Source organism: Hyaena hyaena, unplaced genomic scaffold (assembly GCF_003009895.1).
Source record: "Hyaena hyaena isolate Hyena2069 unplaced genomic scaffold, ASM300989v1 scaffold_385, whole genome shotgun sequence".
NCBI lineage: Eukaryota > Metazoa > Chordata > Mammalia > Carnivora > Hyaenidae > Hyaena > Hyaena hyaena.
Genome location: NW_024081022.1, coordinates 707,813 through 722,546, shown reverse-complemented (window position 1 = coordinate 722,546; position 14,734 = coordinate 707,813). Strand labels below are relative to the sequence as shown.

Below are 14,734 nucleotides of genomic sequence, written 5' to 3'. Positions count from 1 at the left end.
GGCTCTGAGCTGTCAGCACAGAGCCCGATGTGGGGCTCAGACTCACAGATCGTAAGATTATGACATGAGCTGAAATCAGACACTTGACTGAGTCACCCAGGTGCCCCTATTTATTTTTTAAACTTATTATTTTTTAATGTTTACTTACTTAAAAATAAAAATAACAAAAGGTGTGCCTGGGTAGCTCAATCAGTTAAGCGTTCGACTTCGGCTCAGGTCATGATCTCACGGGTTGTAAGTTCGAGCCCCGTGTCGGGCTCTGTGCTGACAGCTCAGAGCCTGGAGCCTGCTTCAGATTCTGTGTCTCCCTCTCTCTCTGACCCTCCTCTGCTCACGCGGTCTCTCTCTCTCAAAAAATTTTTAATTTTTTTTTTAAATGTTTACTCATTTTTGAGAGACAGAGTGTGAGTAGGGAAGGGGAGAGCAAAGGAGACACAAAATCTGAAACAGGCCCCAGGCTCTGAGCTGTCAGCACAGAGTCCGACGCGGGGTTCGAACCCACGGACTGTGAGATCATGACCTGAGCCGAAGTTAGATGTCTAACTGACTGAGCCACCCAGGCACCCCATTATTTACTTATTTTTGAGAGAGAAAGAGCATGCGTGAGAGCGCACAAGCTGGGGAGGGGCAGAGAGAGAGAGGGAGACACAGCATCTGAAGCAGGCTCCAGGCTCTGAGTTATCAGCGCAGACCCCAACGCAGGGCTCAAATTCACAGACTGCGAGATCATGACCTGAGCTGAAGTCAGATGCTTAACCGACTGAGCCATCCAGGTGCCCCTGTTGTTATTTTTTTGAAGTTTATTTATTTTTGAGAGAGAGTGCAAGTGGAGGAGGGGTAGGAGAGAATCCTAAGTGGGCTCCACACTGTCAGCTTGCTGCCCTACGTGGGGCTTGAACTCTTGAACAGCGAGATTATGACCTAAGCCGAAATTGGACACTTAACTGACTGAGCCACCCAGACGCCCCTCTGTGCTTTTATAAAAGTGGTTTTACAAAAGTGTTCTTTTCATGAGGTGCACTACTTACTCAAAGTATGGTCACGAGATAAATTATATGTTCAGCTTTCTGGCTTTTGCTGCAGTTTGGCAGATTTAAGTCTTTTTTAAAGGAAGGAAAGAATTTGGCTTTTTAGAGTAGGTGAGATGTGTCAGCTATGGGAAACGAGCTGTGTGACCATGGGGGGAGAAGAAAAAGTTATTTAAAAACTTAAGAATAAATGTGCTTTACTGGAGTAGATTCTTACAGTGCTGAAAATCTTAAATTTTCACTAGAGATGGGAGTTCAGAGTGGGGACTGAGTGTGTGGCATTTTTTTTTTCCTAGATGAGGCCGATGATGACGACGATCCAGAGTACAACTTCCTGGAAGACCTTGATGAGCCAGACACAGAGGATTTCCGCACCGACCGGGCAGTGAGGATCACCAGTGAGTCTGTGCTTTCTGTGAACCTGCTTTTGCTTGCTCCACATCTACTTTTGTTTACTTTGTAGATTTTTGAGAGTGATGTTTACAGCCCATTCAGGTTGAGACATTTAACCTTACTCTACACATTTATTTCTGTAACACTTTAAATTTACATATGTATTTGGAAGCCTATCAGTCATTCATTTATACATCCCACAGTCTCACACTGAGTCCAGTGTCTGGCAGAGATAGTTCCTGGGATGCCACCATGAATAAGGAGTGGCCTGTATGCCCTGCAGGACCTGAGCTCAGGAGGTGATACAAACGGAAGAAGTTATAATACAGAATGATAGGTGCCATGATAGGCTGTATGTAAGGTTACTAGTGGCTACAGAGGGTGTAATCTCCTGGCGGATGGTGTGCAGTAGGGTGGGTGGGCTGCGGAAGAACTCACATGATGGGACGTTTGATCTCAGTTTTGAAGGAAGAATAAGAAATTTGGGGTGAGAGGTGCCTAGCATGTGACTCTTCATCTTAGGGTTTTTAGTTCAAGCCCTGGATTGGGTGTAGAGATTGCTTAAAAATAAAATCTTAAAAAAAAAAAAAAAAGATTTGGGGTGATTGGGGACAGATGGAAGTTGCAAACAGGTAGAAGAGTGTTCTCAAATCATGGGTGAAGCCACAGTACTGGGCTTGGAACTAGTAAGTAGTTGGGTGTGGAAGCGCGAGTGAGCAGCGGTATGGAAGGTGAGCAGTGTTCAGGTCTGGAGAACCTTGAATTTGAGTTTTAATCTGTTAAAAAGGAGGGGCGCCTGGGTGGCTCAGTTGATTAAGCGTCTGACTTCAGCTCAGGTCATGATCTCACGGTTTATGGGTTCAAGCCCCGCATCAGGTTTTGTGGTGACAGCTCGGAGCCTGGAGCCTGTTTCAGATTCCGTGTCTCCCTCTCTCTCTACCCCTCCCCCACTCATGCTCTGTCTCTCTCTGTCTCAAAAATAAATAAATCATTAAAAAAAAAAAGCTCAGAGTTTTAGGCAGGAAATCAATAGGAACTGATTTGGATTTTAGAAATACTACCTTGGGGGCACCTGGGTGGTCCAGTCAGTTTAAGTATCTGATTCTTGATTTCAGGTCGGGTCATGATGTCAGGGTTGTGAGATTAAGCCCCAAGTCGGGCTCTGCTTAAGAGTCTCTTTGCTCCTCTCCCCTGCTTGCTCACTGTCTGTCTCTTAAAAACAAAACAAAAAAGGAAAAATACTACTTTGATTTAATACCAGTTTAATTTGGTGGGTAAAGAAAGAAATATTGGAGACATGGAAAATAGTTAAATGACTTGGCTGGAGACATTTGTTCAAAAGTTACTTCATTGGCTATGTTACCAATGACAGAACACATGTATTTCAGGAAGTACTGATTTTCGTTAAATTTATTTATTCACTTTGAGAAAGAGAGAGCACGAGTCGGGGAGGGGCAGAGAGCGAGAGGGAGAGAGAGAATCCCTAGCAGGCCCCTTGCTTAGCAAGGAACCTGAAATGAGGCTCCATCTCACAACCCTGGGATCATGACCTGAGCCAAAATCAAGAGTCAGATGCTCAACCAACTGAGCCACCCAGGGCCCCCAGACATTCTATTCTTGATCTTAGGGTTGTGAGTTCAAGTCTTGCGTTGGGCTCTGTGTGGGCAGGAAGCCTACTTAAAAAAATAAAAAGATTAAAAAAATGTAGCGTGCCGTTTCCTTTACGAAGATCTCCCTTATTTGGTAGTTAGGACAAGTGGGTGAGAGGAAGCGTTGAAAGGACCCCAGTGTAGAATGAAAAGGCTTGAGGATTTAGGCTTTGAGGAAACTGAAGGAGGGTCTGGGAAAGTGTGAGGAAGACCGAGGAAGTCTAGTGTCAGAAACCCTGGGAAGAGTTGTTCCAAGAAGCCCTGGCCTCAGTTCTGGTGCTGACTCCCCCCTGCCGGGCGCGGGAGTGGTCCTCCTTGCCGGTGGCTCCCTGCCCGGAGCACGGAGCACACTGTCCCTGCCTCCCCTCTCAGGAGGACCCTCCCAACCGGGATGGTTCTCCTGGCTCACGCCCCACACAGGTGTATGTGTCCTTTCTGGTGGCCGCCTCTCCTGGCCGCTCCCCCAGCCTGTGGCTTCTCTGGGAGTGTGTGCGGTTTGCGGTCACAGGGTTTTGCCCATTGATCGTGAGCGTCTCTGGGATGCCTGGATGAAGGCCTGTCCTTCCTTGTCGTAGGGTTGTGATCTCAGTAAAACCTCGTGTAGAATTCCAGTTCTGTCCTGCGTCATATCCTGTTGTGTCTGACGTTACCATAGTATGATCCCTGCAGGAGAACATATCCTCATGGGGATGACAGCACTTAAAAATTAAGTGTAAGGGGCGCCTGGGTGGCTTAGTCGGTTAAGCGTCCGACTTTCGCTCAGGTCATGATCTCGCGGTTCATGGGTTCAAGCCCCACGTCGGGTTCTGTGCTGACTGCCAGCTCAGAGCCTGAAGCCTGTTTCAGTCTGTGACTCTCTCTCTCTGACTCTCCCCTGCTCACTCTGTCTCTCTCTCTCTCTCCTAGAAATAAATAAAACATTTAAAAAAAAAAATTAAGTGTAGAATCACAGAGTTTGGAAAGCTTCATGTGGTCGTGTCTTCCTCCCACTTGAGAGTTTGTTTGTAGCTCCTGTGACGTGGCCTCTTAATCTGTGGGTCACCTCCAGTGTCAGGGAGCCCGTCGGGGTGAAGGCGATGCGTCCCAGCCCTGAGCACCGCCTCCTGACGTTTTCCCTACTGGACCTGAGTGTGCCTCGGACTCCCGTTTGTCCTTTGTTGCTAGAAAATGTAATTTATTCCCAGTGTGCATAAAGATGTTCCTTTCCTTATGCTTTTTCTTTGCTGTGCCAAATGCACTGTTTCTTTAGTTCTCAGAATGTCGTCATTGCCCAAGTCCCCTTTTTCTGGGGTCTGGCCTTTATCTTTTATAAACTTCTCTCCCACTGCATTTTCTTAAGGAACTTCTAAAAAATACATAGAAAAGTTGAAAGAATTGTACATTGAGCATCCGTATACCCACCACCCTAGGTTCTGTAATAAACTTTTCCTCTATTTGCTTTATCAGCAGTTTCATTCATCACTCGTCTGTCTGTGAATCCATGTGGGTTATTCTTTCTTTTTTTCAAAAATTTTTAATGTTTTATTTATTTTTGAGAGAGAAATAGAGACAGCGTGAGCAGGGGAGGGTCAGAGAGAGAGGGAGACACAGAATCCGAAACAGGCTCCAGGCTCTGAGCTAGCTGTCAGCACAGAGCCCGACGCGGGGCTCGAACCCACGAACCGCGAGATCATGACCTGAGCTGAAGTTGGGCACCCAACTGACTGAGCCACTCCAGGCGCCCCCCCCCCCCCCCCCCGCCATGTGGGTTATTCTCAGGCTCAATTTCAAAGTAAGCTGTTGATACCAGTATTCTTCACTGGGAAACATTTCAGCATGTGTGTCATTAGTTAGAGCTCATTGTTTATCCACGGTTGTTTTTTTCTTTTAAGTTTTTACTTATTTTGAGAGAGTGAGAGGAGAGAGAGTGGGTTGGGGGCAGAGAGAGAATCCCAGGTAGGCTCCGCACTGTCAGCACAGAGCCTGACGTGCTTCTTGGTCTCATGACGGTGGGACCATGACCTGAGCCGAAATCGAGTCAGATGCTTAACCAACTGAGCCACACGTGTGCCCCTCTACAATTTCTTTTTTTGGTAAACTTATACACAGCGTCTAACACAGAATTTTAGTGTAGCATTCAGTGAGTTTTGACACGCGTGTACGTGTGTAACCAGACCCTACGGGAACATGGAGTCGTCACCCCGGAGGCTCCCTCCTGCGCCTGCCGACCCGGCCTCCCTGAGGCACCTGATGTTCTGATTTTTTTTCCATGACAGATTAGATTTGCCTGTTTCAGAACTTCATGTATGTGCTCTGTTGTGTAAAGCTTCTTTCACTCAGCATACTGTTTTTGAGGTTCAGCTGTATTGCAAGTATCAGTACTTTTTTCCTTCCATTGCTGAGCGGGATTCTGTCGTATAAATGCACCTCTTGGCCATCTGTTCATCTGTTCCCAGGTGTTGATGGACACCTGGGTTTTTTAACTTTTTGCCATTTTGAAGGAAGTGCTCTGAACTCTCCTGTGCAGGCCTTTTCTGGACAGGTGATTCCTTTGTCTTGGGTCCGCTGTCCAGGGAAGGAATCCCTGGTCAGAGGGGAGATGTGTGCTTAGTTCTAGAAGGAATTTTCAGACCTTTTCCCAGAGTGGATTTCCATCTTCCTCCTCATGGACTTGCAGTCGCTACACATCTTCATCAGCGTTTTGGTCTCAGCTCTGTCTGCCGTCTTCCGAGGGGCTCTTACCAAGACGGCCACGGACCTGCCTCGGTCCCCTGCACCTAGCCGTCCCGTGACAGGCGTGCCTTCTTGGACGCTCGCATGGTTTTGGAGTGGCCGTGTCATATTAAACTTGAGGTCAATCAAAGTCTTCCCATGTTTTTCAGATTGTTTTTGAGCCATTTCACCTTTTCATCCACTTAAGAAACTGACTTTGGGGGAGCCTGGGTGGCTTCGTCGGCTCAGGTCATGATCTCATGGACAGTGTGTTTGAGTCCTGCATCTGGCTCTGTGCTGACAGCTCAGAGCCTAGAGTCTGGTTTGGGTTCTGTGTCTCCCTCTCTCTCTACTCCTCCACTGCTTGCTCTCTTTCTCTCTCTCTTGTCTCTCAAAAATAAGCATTTAAAAATTTAAAAAAAAAATCCTGACTTTGAAGAATCTTGAATGTAAGACTTTCAGCTTGTCAAGTTTCATCCAGTTAGTTTGAGAACACATGGAATTTTAAATCTGTCATCAGTTGGTCTAGCAGTCCCTTCCAGCACAACGTGATTTTCAGATTTGATCAGTGTGTTCTGTGTCTTCTGGGTTATGCATGCAGTTCTTTATAGTTCACGTTCTCTCTCGGCTGCACTCAGGAGGCCAGGCCAGGACCGTGGATTTATGTTACGGGAAGATCATCTAGCCCTCACTCCCTGCATGTCTTCCCAGCAGAACTTTCCAAGGGGCCTGTTTGCTCTGTCACATGTCCCCAAGCATCTGGAGCAGGGACTGAGGCATAGTTGGTATATAGGACATGTTTTTGAATGAATGAATGAATGAATGAATGAATGATGGACATGAGGATTTTATCCAGCGTCTTGCTGAAAGGAAGATATACTGTCTTTTTGGAATTCCCTCTGATTGGAAAATAAAACTAACTCGTGCCAACAATTCCGTATGGCTTTTTTCCAGAGAAGGAAGTGAATGAACTCATGGAAGAGCTGTTTGAAACTGTGAGTACACGGTCCTTGAGTGGGGACTCGGGGTGTAGTCCCAGGTCTGTCCATCCAGGGGGGTGGTTTGGCCAAGCCGGCTCAGGGCCTCAGGAACGAGTCTAGTGAGAGGAGAATTTCGCTCACTGGTACACTTTGTCCTTATGTAGGTTGTTCTCAGTAAAATCCCCCTTGCAAATTCTGGGTGGCCTCCCCAGACGTATTTTGGTGCATCCGTAAAGACTGCAAATTAGTTTGGGGATATTCTCGGCACAGACGGTTAGCATTTCTCATAAACTTGTCTCTTGAAAGGTATTTCTGATCGTTGTGAGTTGTCTGTGCTCTGTCTTTACCACTGCAAGTGGCCGATCGGGACACTTTGTTCCTGACAGTCAGCTGCGGCCACGCTCGTGGGTGCCCTGAAGTGAGGAAGGCTGTGAGGAAGCTGTTCTGGGTGCCCGCGCTGTTAGAGTCCGGACCGTGGCCCCCCTCCCCGTCACTGCTGGGGTGACTTGCCCACGCCCTTCCCCCTTTGCCCGCAGTTCCAGGACGAGATGGGGCTCTCCAATGTGGAGGATGACGGCCCGGAGGAGGAGGAGCGCGTGGCCGAGCCGCGGCCGAGCTTCAACACCCCGCAAGCCCTGCGGTAGGCGGCCAGGGACATCGAGGTGCCGTGGGCGGGAGCGTGTCCGCAGACACCGGGGCTCGGTGTCCCGTCGCTGACCCCCTGCCGTTACTGACGGAAGGAGCGCCTCCTGGGAACCGGTCTCCTTACTGTGGGGCAGCGCAGCCACAGGCCGGGCTGCGTCTGTTTGGGAAGGGAGAGAAAACAGTCGCTGGCGCCCACAGCAGCTGCTCCAGGCGAGCGGTGCTGGAGCGGCGGGAGGGCTCGATGGCCAGCCACAGAAACCGTCCCCGCTCATGCTAGCGCGTGTCCCGTGTTCTCCTTATTAGCCGCTAACGTCGGGTAATGTCAGCGACAGTCGGGCAGTCGCCACGGCAGTAGCTGAGCGGCCCGGGAACCATGAGCAGTAATGCTCGGACCTTGAAGTTGAGGCACCGTGCCCCTCACAGAACGCTGGCGCCGGCCGGCGGGCGGGCACTTTGATCTTCCCGTGTGCCAGGGCTCTGTAGAGCCCGTCGGTGCTGCGGGGTGGTGCCCGTTTGGTGCGGCGGCACATGTGGTCCGGTGACTGGGTGGAAGTCAGGGTGTGCTCAGTGCTGTGGGTGGGGCAGAGCACAGCCTCGTCCTGTGGTTGGACTTACCCGTGTGACCTGGCCAGAGAGCTGGGGAGCCATCTGAAAGCCAGGCCTTCAGGGAACGGGCAATTTAGTAGAAAAGACAAGGTCCGGTAACCATTCCATAAAAGCCAGAAATCTCACTAATGCTCCGTTATAATAAATACTATAATAAAACTGCAACAGACTCTCGCGGTATCCCCCCCTTTTTTTTAAAATCTTTATTGCGGTATAATTTTTTTTAATGTTTATTCATTTTTGAGAGAGTGTGAGTGGGGGACAGGCAGAGAGAGAGAGGAGACAGAGGATTGGAAGTGGGCTCTGTGCTGTCAGCAGAGAGCCCAGTGTGGGGCTCGAACTCACGAACTATGAGATCATAGCCTGAGCCAAAGTTGGACATTCAGCCCACTGAGCTGCCCAGGCAGCCCCTTTGTCGAGGTATAATTGACAAAGTGGTAAAATATTGAAAGTGTGCTCCGTGGTGATAGGATGAAAGTTGACACTGTGAGAAGACCCCCCCGTCAAGTTAGGTGACGCTCCATCACCTCATGTTCCTTTTTTGGGGGAAACATTTTCAAGATTTCTAAGAGTCTTTCTTTGACCCGCTTAATGCAAGCCATGGCTCGTGGTTCAGCTGATCTGTGACCGTGCTTCGGCTGCGGGGAACGTGAGCGCCCGAACCCCCTTACCCTGTCCTTTGTAAAACCAGCTGCGGCTCTTTGTGCTTAGTCTGCATCTCCGTGCTCTGCTCCTGTCGCCCTGCTGGGAACATGGGGGACGGAGAGTTTTCAGATCTCAGGGAACAGTGCGCAGAGGACTGTGCCTGCCCAGGTTCACAGCAAACACCGTGAAGGGAAACAAGAGTCTTTATCTCTAGAGGCTGCAGAAAAGCTAGCGTTTAACTGTTGTTACTCTTGTTAGGACGTAGGAGATTTCATACCTGCTGGAGGGTCAGGCCTGCCTCAGAGCCCAGCCCGCTGGTGCCTCCGCCCTGGATGGGCTCTCGGGGGGGGGGGGGTTGGCAGGGGCCGCGCAGGGGGTTGGGGGGGTGGGCAGGGAACCAGCTTCTCTCTGTGCTTCCCAGCTGTCCTGTGTTTTAGCGAATCCCTTCACACTAGGTCTTTGTCAGAAAGGAAGGCAGGGCAGCCTGGATGGATGGGGGTGGGGGGGGGGACAGAGGAGGGCAGAAGCTGGACCTGGGGTGTGGTCTTGGGTGAATTGGGGAACTGGTGGATTTGGAGAAGATTCTGTATCACAGTTAGGGACACGTCCCAGGCTAACTGGACGCCAGGAGGACCCATGGGTGGTAAGTTAGTCCCTTTGGCCCTTGGACTCCTTTGTTATCCAGACATTTCCCTGTTCCTTGAGTTTTGTTTCATTCCTCCGTCACTTGTGTATTGTTTAGAGACTAGCTGTGAACGAATGAGGCGGCAGTGCAGTTCAGGACCATCTTGCTTGAATTTATGCTGACAGCTTTGGGGAAAGACTTGGACAGGCTGGGAGTTTGTTGGCTGAAGTGGGACGTGGGAGTCGGCAGAAGGTGGAATTTACTCAGGCGCGTGGGCCGCCGTCGGGAGGGGCCGGACGTGCCGGCGACCTGGGGAAGTGTTCACGTCTGGTTGTCTCCCTGTTGACGGTAGGTTTGAGGAACCGCTGGCCAACTTGTTAAATGAGCAGCACCGCACAGTGAAGGAGCAGCTGGAGCAGCTGAAGATGAAGAAGTCCTCGGGCAGACAGCAGCAGGAGGCCGAGAGGGTGAAGCCCCAGAGTGAGAAAGTCCATCAGACGCTGACTCTGGACCCTGCGCAGAGGCGGCGGCTCCAGCAGCAGATGCAGCAGGTGAGACTCCGCGTGAAGTCGGCGTCGGGTCATCCTGGGCACGCCGCCGAAGCCAGGAAGCACCCGTTTTCTGAACATCAGAAACAGGTGTCTTGACGTGCCCTGAAATCATAGGACCACGGTCTTCACGTCACTTAGGGCCTCGGAAGCATCGCGTTTGTACTCCTAGGGCTCGGGCAAGAGCGCACACTCGTGTAGCAACCCTTGAATCAGAATCCCAGATTTCTGTCTCCAATAATCCATTCTGAGCAGAACGGCCTCACTTGCCGGAGTTGTTTTTTCTCCTAATTTCAGTCCCTCTGACTTGAGGCTAAGATGCTTCTGGTGCTGTTGTCTTGCTGGGGGAACATCTCTGAGAGGCTCATGCCACAATACGCTGCCATTCTCCGGGTCTCTTCTGAAAGCAAAGTGTGTGGTCAAGTGGCAGACATCTCGGGAAGGCCTTCTGGGTCCCTGACATGACAACCTCGTAACGTGTCATGTGTTGTTTTCTTTCCCTCCTCAGCACGTGCAGCTCTTGACGCAAATTCACCTTCTCGCCTCCTCCAACCCCAACCTCACGTCGGAGGCCAGTACCACCAGGATATTTCTCGTAAGGCTCCAGTGTCCTTCCCTCTAAAGACTTGGGGATCCGTTAGGCTGGCAGGTCGCTTCTCATAGATGCTCACCGAGTACCGTCTGCATTTATTCTTGTCTCTTGCACGTCTTGGCAGCTGCCCCTGTGGCTTCCCGTGTTTGCTCAGAGAGCATCAGCCTCTGACTCCCAGAAAGACCAGAGAGCTGTCCAGTTTTCTTAGGGCTGTTCCTCTGACCTTTTTTCTGGGTCGTCCTCCTCAGCTTTAGACCTCTCCTGGCTTCTTAGGGATTTCGTACTTCTTTTTTTTCTTTATTAAAATCATTGTCCGTTCATTTGGTTCAATATCTGTGTGTATAAAATTAGTTTCAGTCCTGACATTTTTAAGTATTTTGGAAGAGCTTTTAATTTTGAAATCATTTAGGTGTCATTCAGAGAAACCCAAAGAGAAAATTTAAACAGTCATTGTTCTAACTCTTGAGAACCTTAATTCTCGCTGGGGAGCCAGACGGAACATCCTGAAGGCTGAGGGGTGAGACAGGAACAAACGAGCATGTTGTCAGGCGCCATCGCTGGATATCCGCGGGCTCCGCCGAAGAGTAGTCTCAGTGGGATAATTGATTACAGTGATTTTTGCCTGTTTTTAGCCTCTAGCTGGAGGACAGATCCCCCTCAGAGGTAATGAGGGGTCTGCTACTGTGAGTTGTCTGGGACTGAGGTCTCCTTTGTGCCCTGTTTTCCCAGAAAGAGCTGGGTACCTTTGCTCAGAGCTCCGTCGCTCTTCACCATCAGTTCAACCCGAGATTTCAGACCTTGTTCCAGCCGTGTAACCTGCTGGGGGCCGTGCAGCTCGTGGAAGACTTCAGCACACACGTGAGCATCGACTGGAGTCCTCGCAAAACCGTCAAGAAGACCGGTACGCGACAGACGTGCCCACTCCTGCTCTTTACTTTCATTGAGAAGCGGGAGTCTCATCCCGTACCTCACCTCCTGGGGGATGGGACATTTGTGATGTCGTCCTTCATACGCATGCTCTAAGTTCTCGAAGGACGTGATGGTGTTTGGGCTTCTGTGAGGGCCAGGGCGGTGGACAGGACGCTGCAGGGGGCAGAGGTGTGACCCAGGTCGATGTGGCGTAACGGACTGGGGTCTGGCAAAAGTGAAAGTCAAGTGGTTAAGTGGGTTTCTGGTTAGGTTTTTACTCTCTTTTTCATTAAGAAACTTTTATTTTCCTTAATGGCTGCAGTGGTGTCTCCATTTTGACTGAAATGTTGATTCAGAAATTAGGCACAAGTTAGAGACGTTGCACGTTTGCCACGCTCAGTATTCTGAGGATGCTGCTGGCTGAGCACGTTTCCTGGTTTAGCAGATTGGTTATGGTTTGCTCTGGATGTGGGTTTGTCTTCGGATTTTCTTTTTACATCCCTGACTTCTGCAATCAACTTGAATATAGTTGAGTTTAAGTGCAGCATATCACTCACACGGATCTCCAACTGCTTTCTTAGTTCTGAGTTGGTAGTGAGAACCTAGCACGCCACGGTGATAATGCCACCTGTGGTGTCCCGTGTTCCCTTCCGGGAAGAGAAAAAGAACATTTGTGGAAGGAAAACTATGAATGTAGTGCTTTTTCTCTCTGGAGAGGCAGACAGGCCTGGAATTGAGAGGCTGAGGCAGCAGGACAGAACTGTCTAGAACCCTTCTGTGCCTTTTGTTCCCAACCTCAGGAGGAATCTGGGAGGCTTAATGAAAGTTAAGTAAGAATCAAATAAAATTTGGAATACCAGTTTTGTGAAGGAGATGAAAGAAGAAGTTGGCATCTTACCCTGGAAGAAAGCAAGCCCTGTTGAGGGTCCCTTATCTTCCAAGGATTTAAAGGGGGAGAGGAGGTCACGACCCAGCACACGCTGCGAGCCGGCTGCTCTGGGTGATGAGTGCGGCGAGAGCCCCTGTTGCCCCGGCGTCAGGGGTTCCTCACGGAACGGAGAGAGGACTAGCTGGCAGGAGCCCAGGGGGGACACAGGGAAGGCGTGTGTCAGGCCGAGGCCGAGGGCCGGAACCCGGGGCGAGGGCGGGCGGGTGCAGGCGGGTGCGATGTCCCTGGGTAGGGTGGCTCTAGGAAAATGCAAGAATGCATTCGGAAGCGTTTGTGAAGCCCTCTTTTGTTCTAGAATTTCATTTACCACAGGATTTTTTTTTTCCTCACAGCAGATGAATTTCCCTGTTTGCCAAAGCAAGTGGCTTGGATCCTGGCCACGAGCAAGGTGTTCATGTATCCAGAGCTGCTTCCGGTGTGTTCCCTGAAAGCGAAGAATCCCCAGGATAAGATTTTCTTCACGAAGGCCGAGGACAAGTAAGAGTTTCCTGTGGGGGAACAAACGCTCGGAGTGACCCGAGGGGAGCTAGTTGTGTTTCTTGCGCTCAGGGGAAGTAAGGCGTGTCATCCGCTGTGGACGCAAAGCCCTGTCGCCGGCCGGGTTCTGCACCGTGTTCGCGCAGCAGTGCTAGACGCTGCTTTCTGGGGAACAGTGTGCACTCTTCTGAAACATTTTTAACTTGTGTTTTGTTTTTGATTTATTGTAAAAAAACCAAGCTCATGGTACTGGTGGAGAAAATTTTTCAAAGGAAAAAAAAATTAAAAGAATGTAAAAAAAAAAGTTTATTTTTGAGAGGGAGAGAGAAATAGAACATGAGCCGGGGGTGGGGGGGAGGACATAGAGAGAGGGAGACAGAATCTGAAGCAGCTCCAGGCTCGGAGCTGTCATTGTTATCCATTATCCACTTATTATCCGTTATCCTAACCGCCCTAAGACGGTGCTCCCCTCCCCTCCCCTCCCCTCCCCTCCCCTCCCCTCCCCTCCCTTCCCTTCCCTCTCTCCTTTTTATTTTTTTTATATTTTTTATTTATTTCTAGGAGAGAGAGAGAGAGAGACAGCGTGAGCAGGGGAGGGTCAGAGAGAGAGGGAGATACAGACTCTGAAACAGGCTCCAGGCTCTGAGCTGGCAGTCAGCACAGAGCCCGACGCGGGGCTCGAACCCACGAACTGTGAGATCATGACCTAAGCGAAAGTCGGACGCTTAACCGACTAAGCCACCTAGGCGCCCCCTTCTCTCCTTTTTAAAGTAGATTCTATACCCACTGTGGGGCTTAAACTCACAGCCCTGAGATTGAGAGTCATGTGCTCTACCCACTTAGCCAGCAGGTGCCTCCAGTGATTTTTAAACTTTCTGCATTTCTCATATAATTTTTATTGGCAGTTTTTGTACAATTTTTTTGACCCAATGCCTTGAAATTATACTTCTGTGCTGTCACAGTGTCTTTATTTTTGTGTCTGTATGTTGTCTCTTAAAGTGGTATTTAGTGGCCTCACCGTAGTCCTTTCATTTGCCGCTGTTTTTTTTCTCCTCTCTTGTTTTGCTTTGTAGTGAGGCTTCCCCAAGGGTCTTTGTGCCTCGAGCTTTTGAAGGTCTTTTGAGTTTACCCCTTTGGGCAGATTCCCAAGAGTGAGATTATTTGACAAAGGTTGTGGACATTTTCCTGGCTTTTGTACCGCCCCCTGCCGCAGCAGCCTGCGGGGTGTGGGATGCCGGGACCCGCAGCTGAAGGGGGCGTGTGGGGAGGCAGCTGGTGCTGATTCGGCGTCACCCACGGTGCCCCTGCCCATCTCGCATCTGCTCTCTGAGCCCCATTCTCCTTCTTTGAACTGGGCGGGTCTTCATCAGAGAACCTGCCGGCTCTCAGTAAATACCTGCCGCTCTGTGTGGAGCCGCCGTTGACTGCACGAGAATGAGGTGCAGAAACGGTGGGCCGTTACCCTGTGGGGCGCACGGTCCGCAGAACGCAGGGCGGTGAGACTAAGGCGGTTGCCCCTCTCGCAGTTTGTTGGCGTTAGGGCTGAAGCACTTTGAGGGGACCAAGTTCCCGAAGCTGCTGATCAGCAAGTACCTCCTCACCTGCAAGACGGCCCACCAGCTGACCGTGCGGATCAAGAACCTCAACATGAACCGTGCGCCCGACAACATCATCAAGGTGAGCGCCGCGGGCACCTGGCCCGGCTCCTCCCGCCCGAGCTGGGCACTCGCGGCCGTGCCCCCTGCAGTCCCTCTCCCTCCTCTGTGCGTGTTTCTCTTAACGAGGAAAGTATCCCGACTCGTACGGTACTTCTCTGCCTCCCGCTTCCCGCTAGCCGTTCACTCCCTGCCTCCAGCCTTCTTGAAAGGGCGAATGTTCCACCGTATCCTTGTCCTTGACCCTCTGTGTAGAGATCTCTATCAGAGTTAAGAGAATATTCTTCATACAAGGTGAATAAGAGCTTTGAAGGGTCTGTATTTGAGGAGTCAGATAGTCCT

The 14,734-nt window shown here is 50.3% G+C and overlaps 1 protein-coding gene across 2 annotated transcripts in view; it reads left to right on the top strand.

Moving 5' to 3' along the window:
- GON4L (gon-4 like) overlaps positions 1–14,734 on the top strand; it is a 69,820-nt gene that overhangs the window by 40,436 nt on the left and 14,650 nt on the right. For both annotated transcript variants that reach the window (XM_039251325.1, XM_039251324.1), the window contains exons 13-20: positions 1,325–1,426; positions 6,716–6,756; positions 7,278–7,381; positions 9,615–9,813; positions 10,319–10,405; positions 11,132–11,303; positions 12,593–12,737; positions 14,264–14,414. In XM_039251325.1, the coding sequence (XP_039107256.1) occupies positions 1,325–1,426; positions 6,716–6,756; positions 7,278–7,381; positions 9,615–9,813; positions 10,319–10,405; positions 11,132–11,303; positions 12,593–12,737; positions 14,264–14,414 (1,001 nt within the window). The remainder of the gene's footprint in view (positions 1–1,324; positions 1,427–6,715; positions 6,757–7,277; positions 7,382–9,614; positions 9,814–10,318; positions 10,406–11,131; positions 11,304–12,592; positions 12,738–14,263; positions 14,415–14,734) is intronic.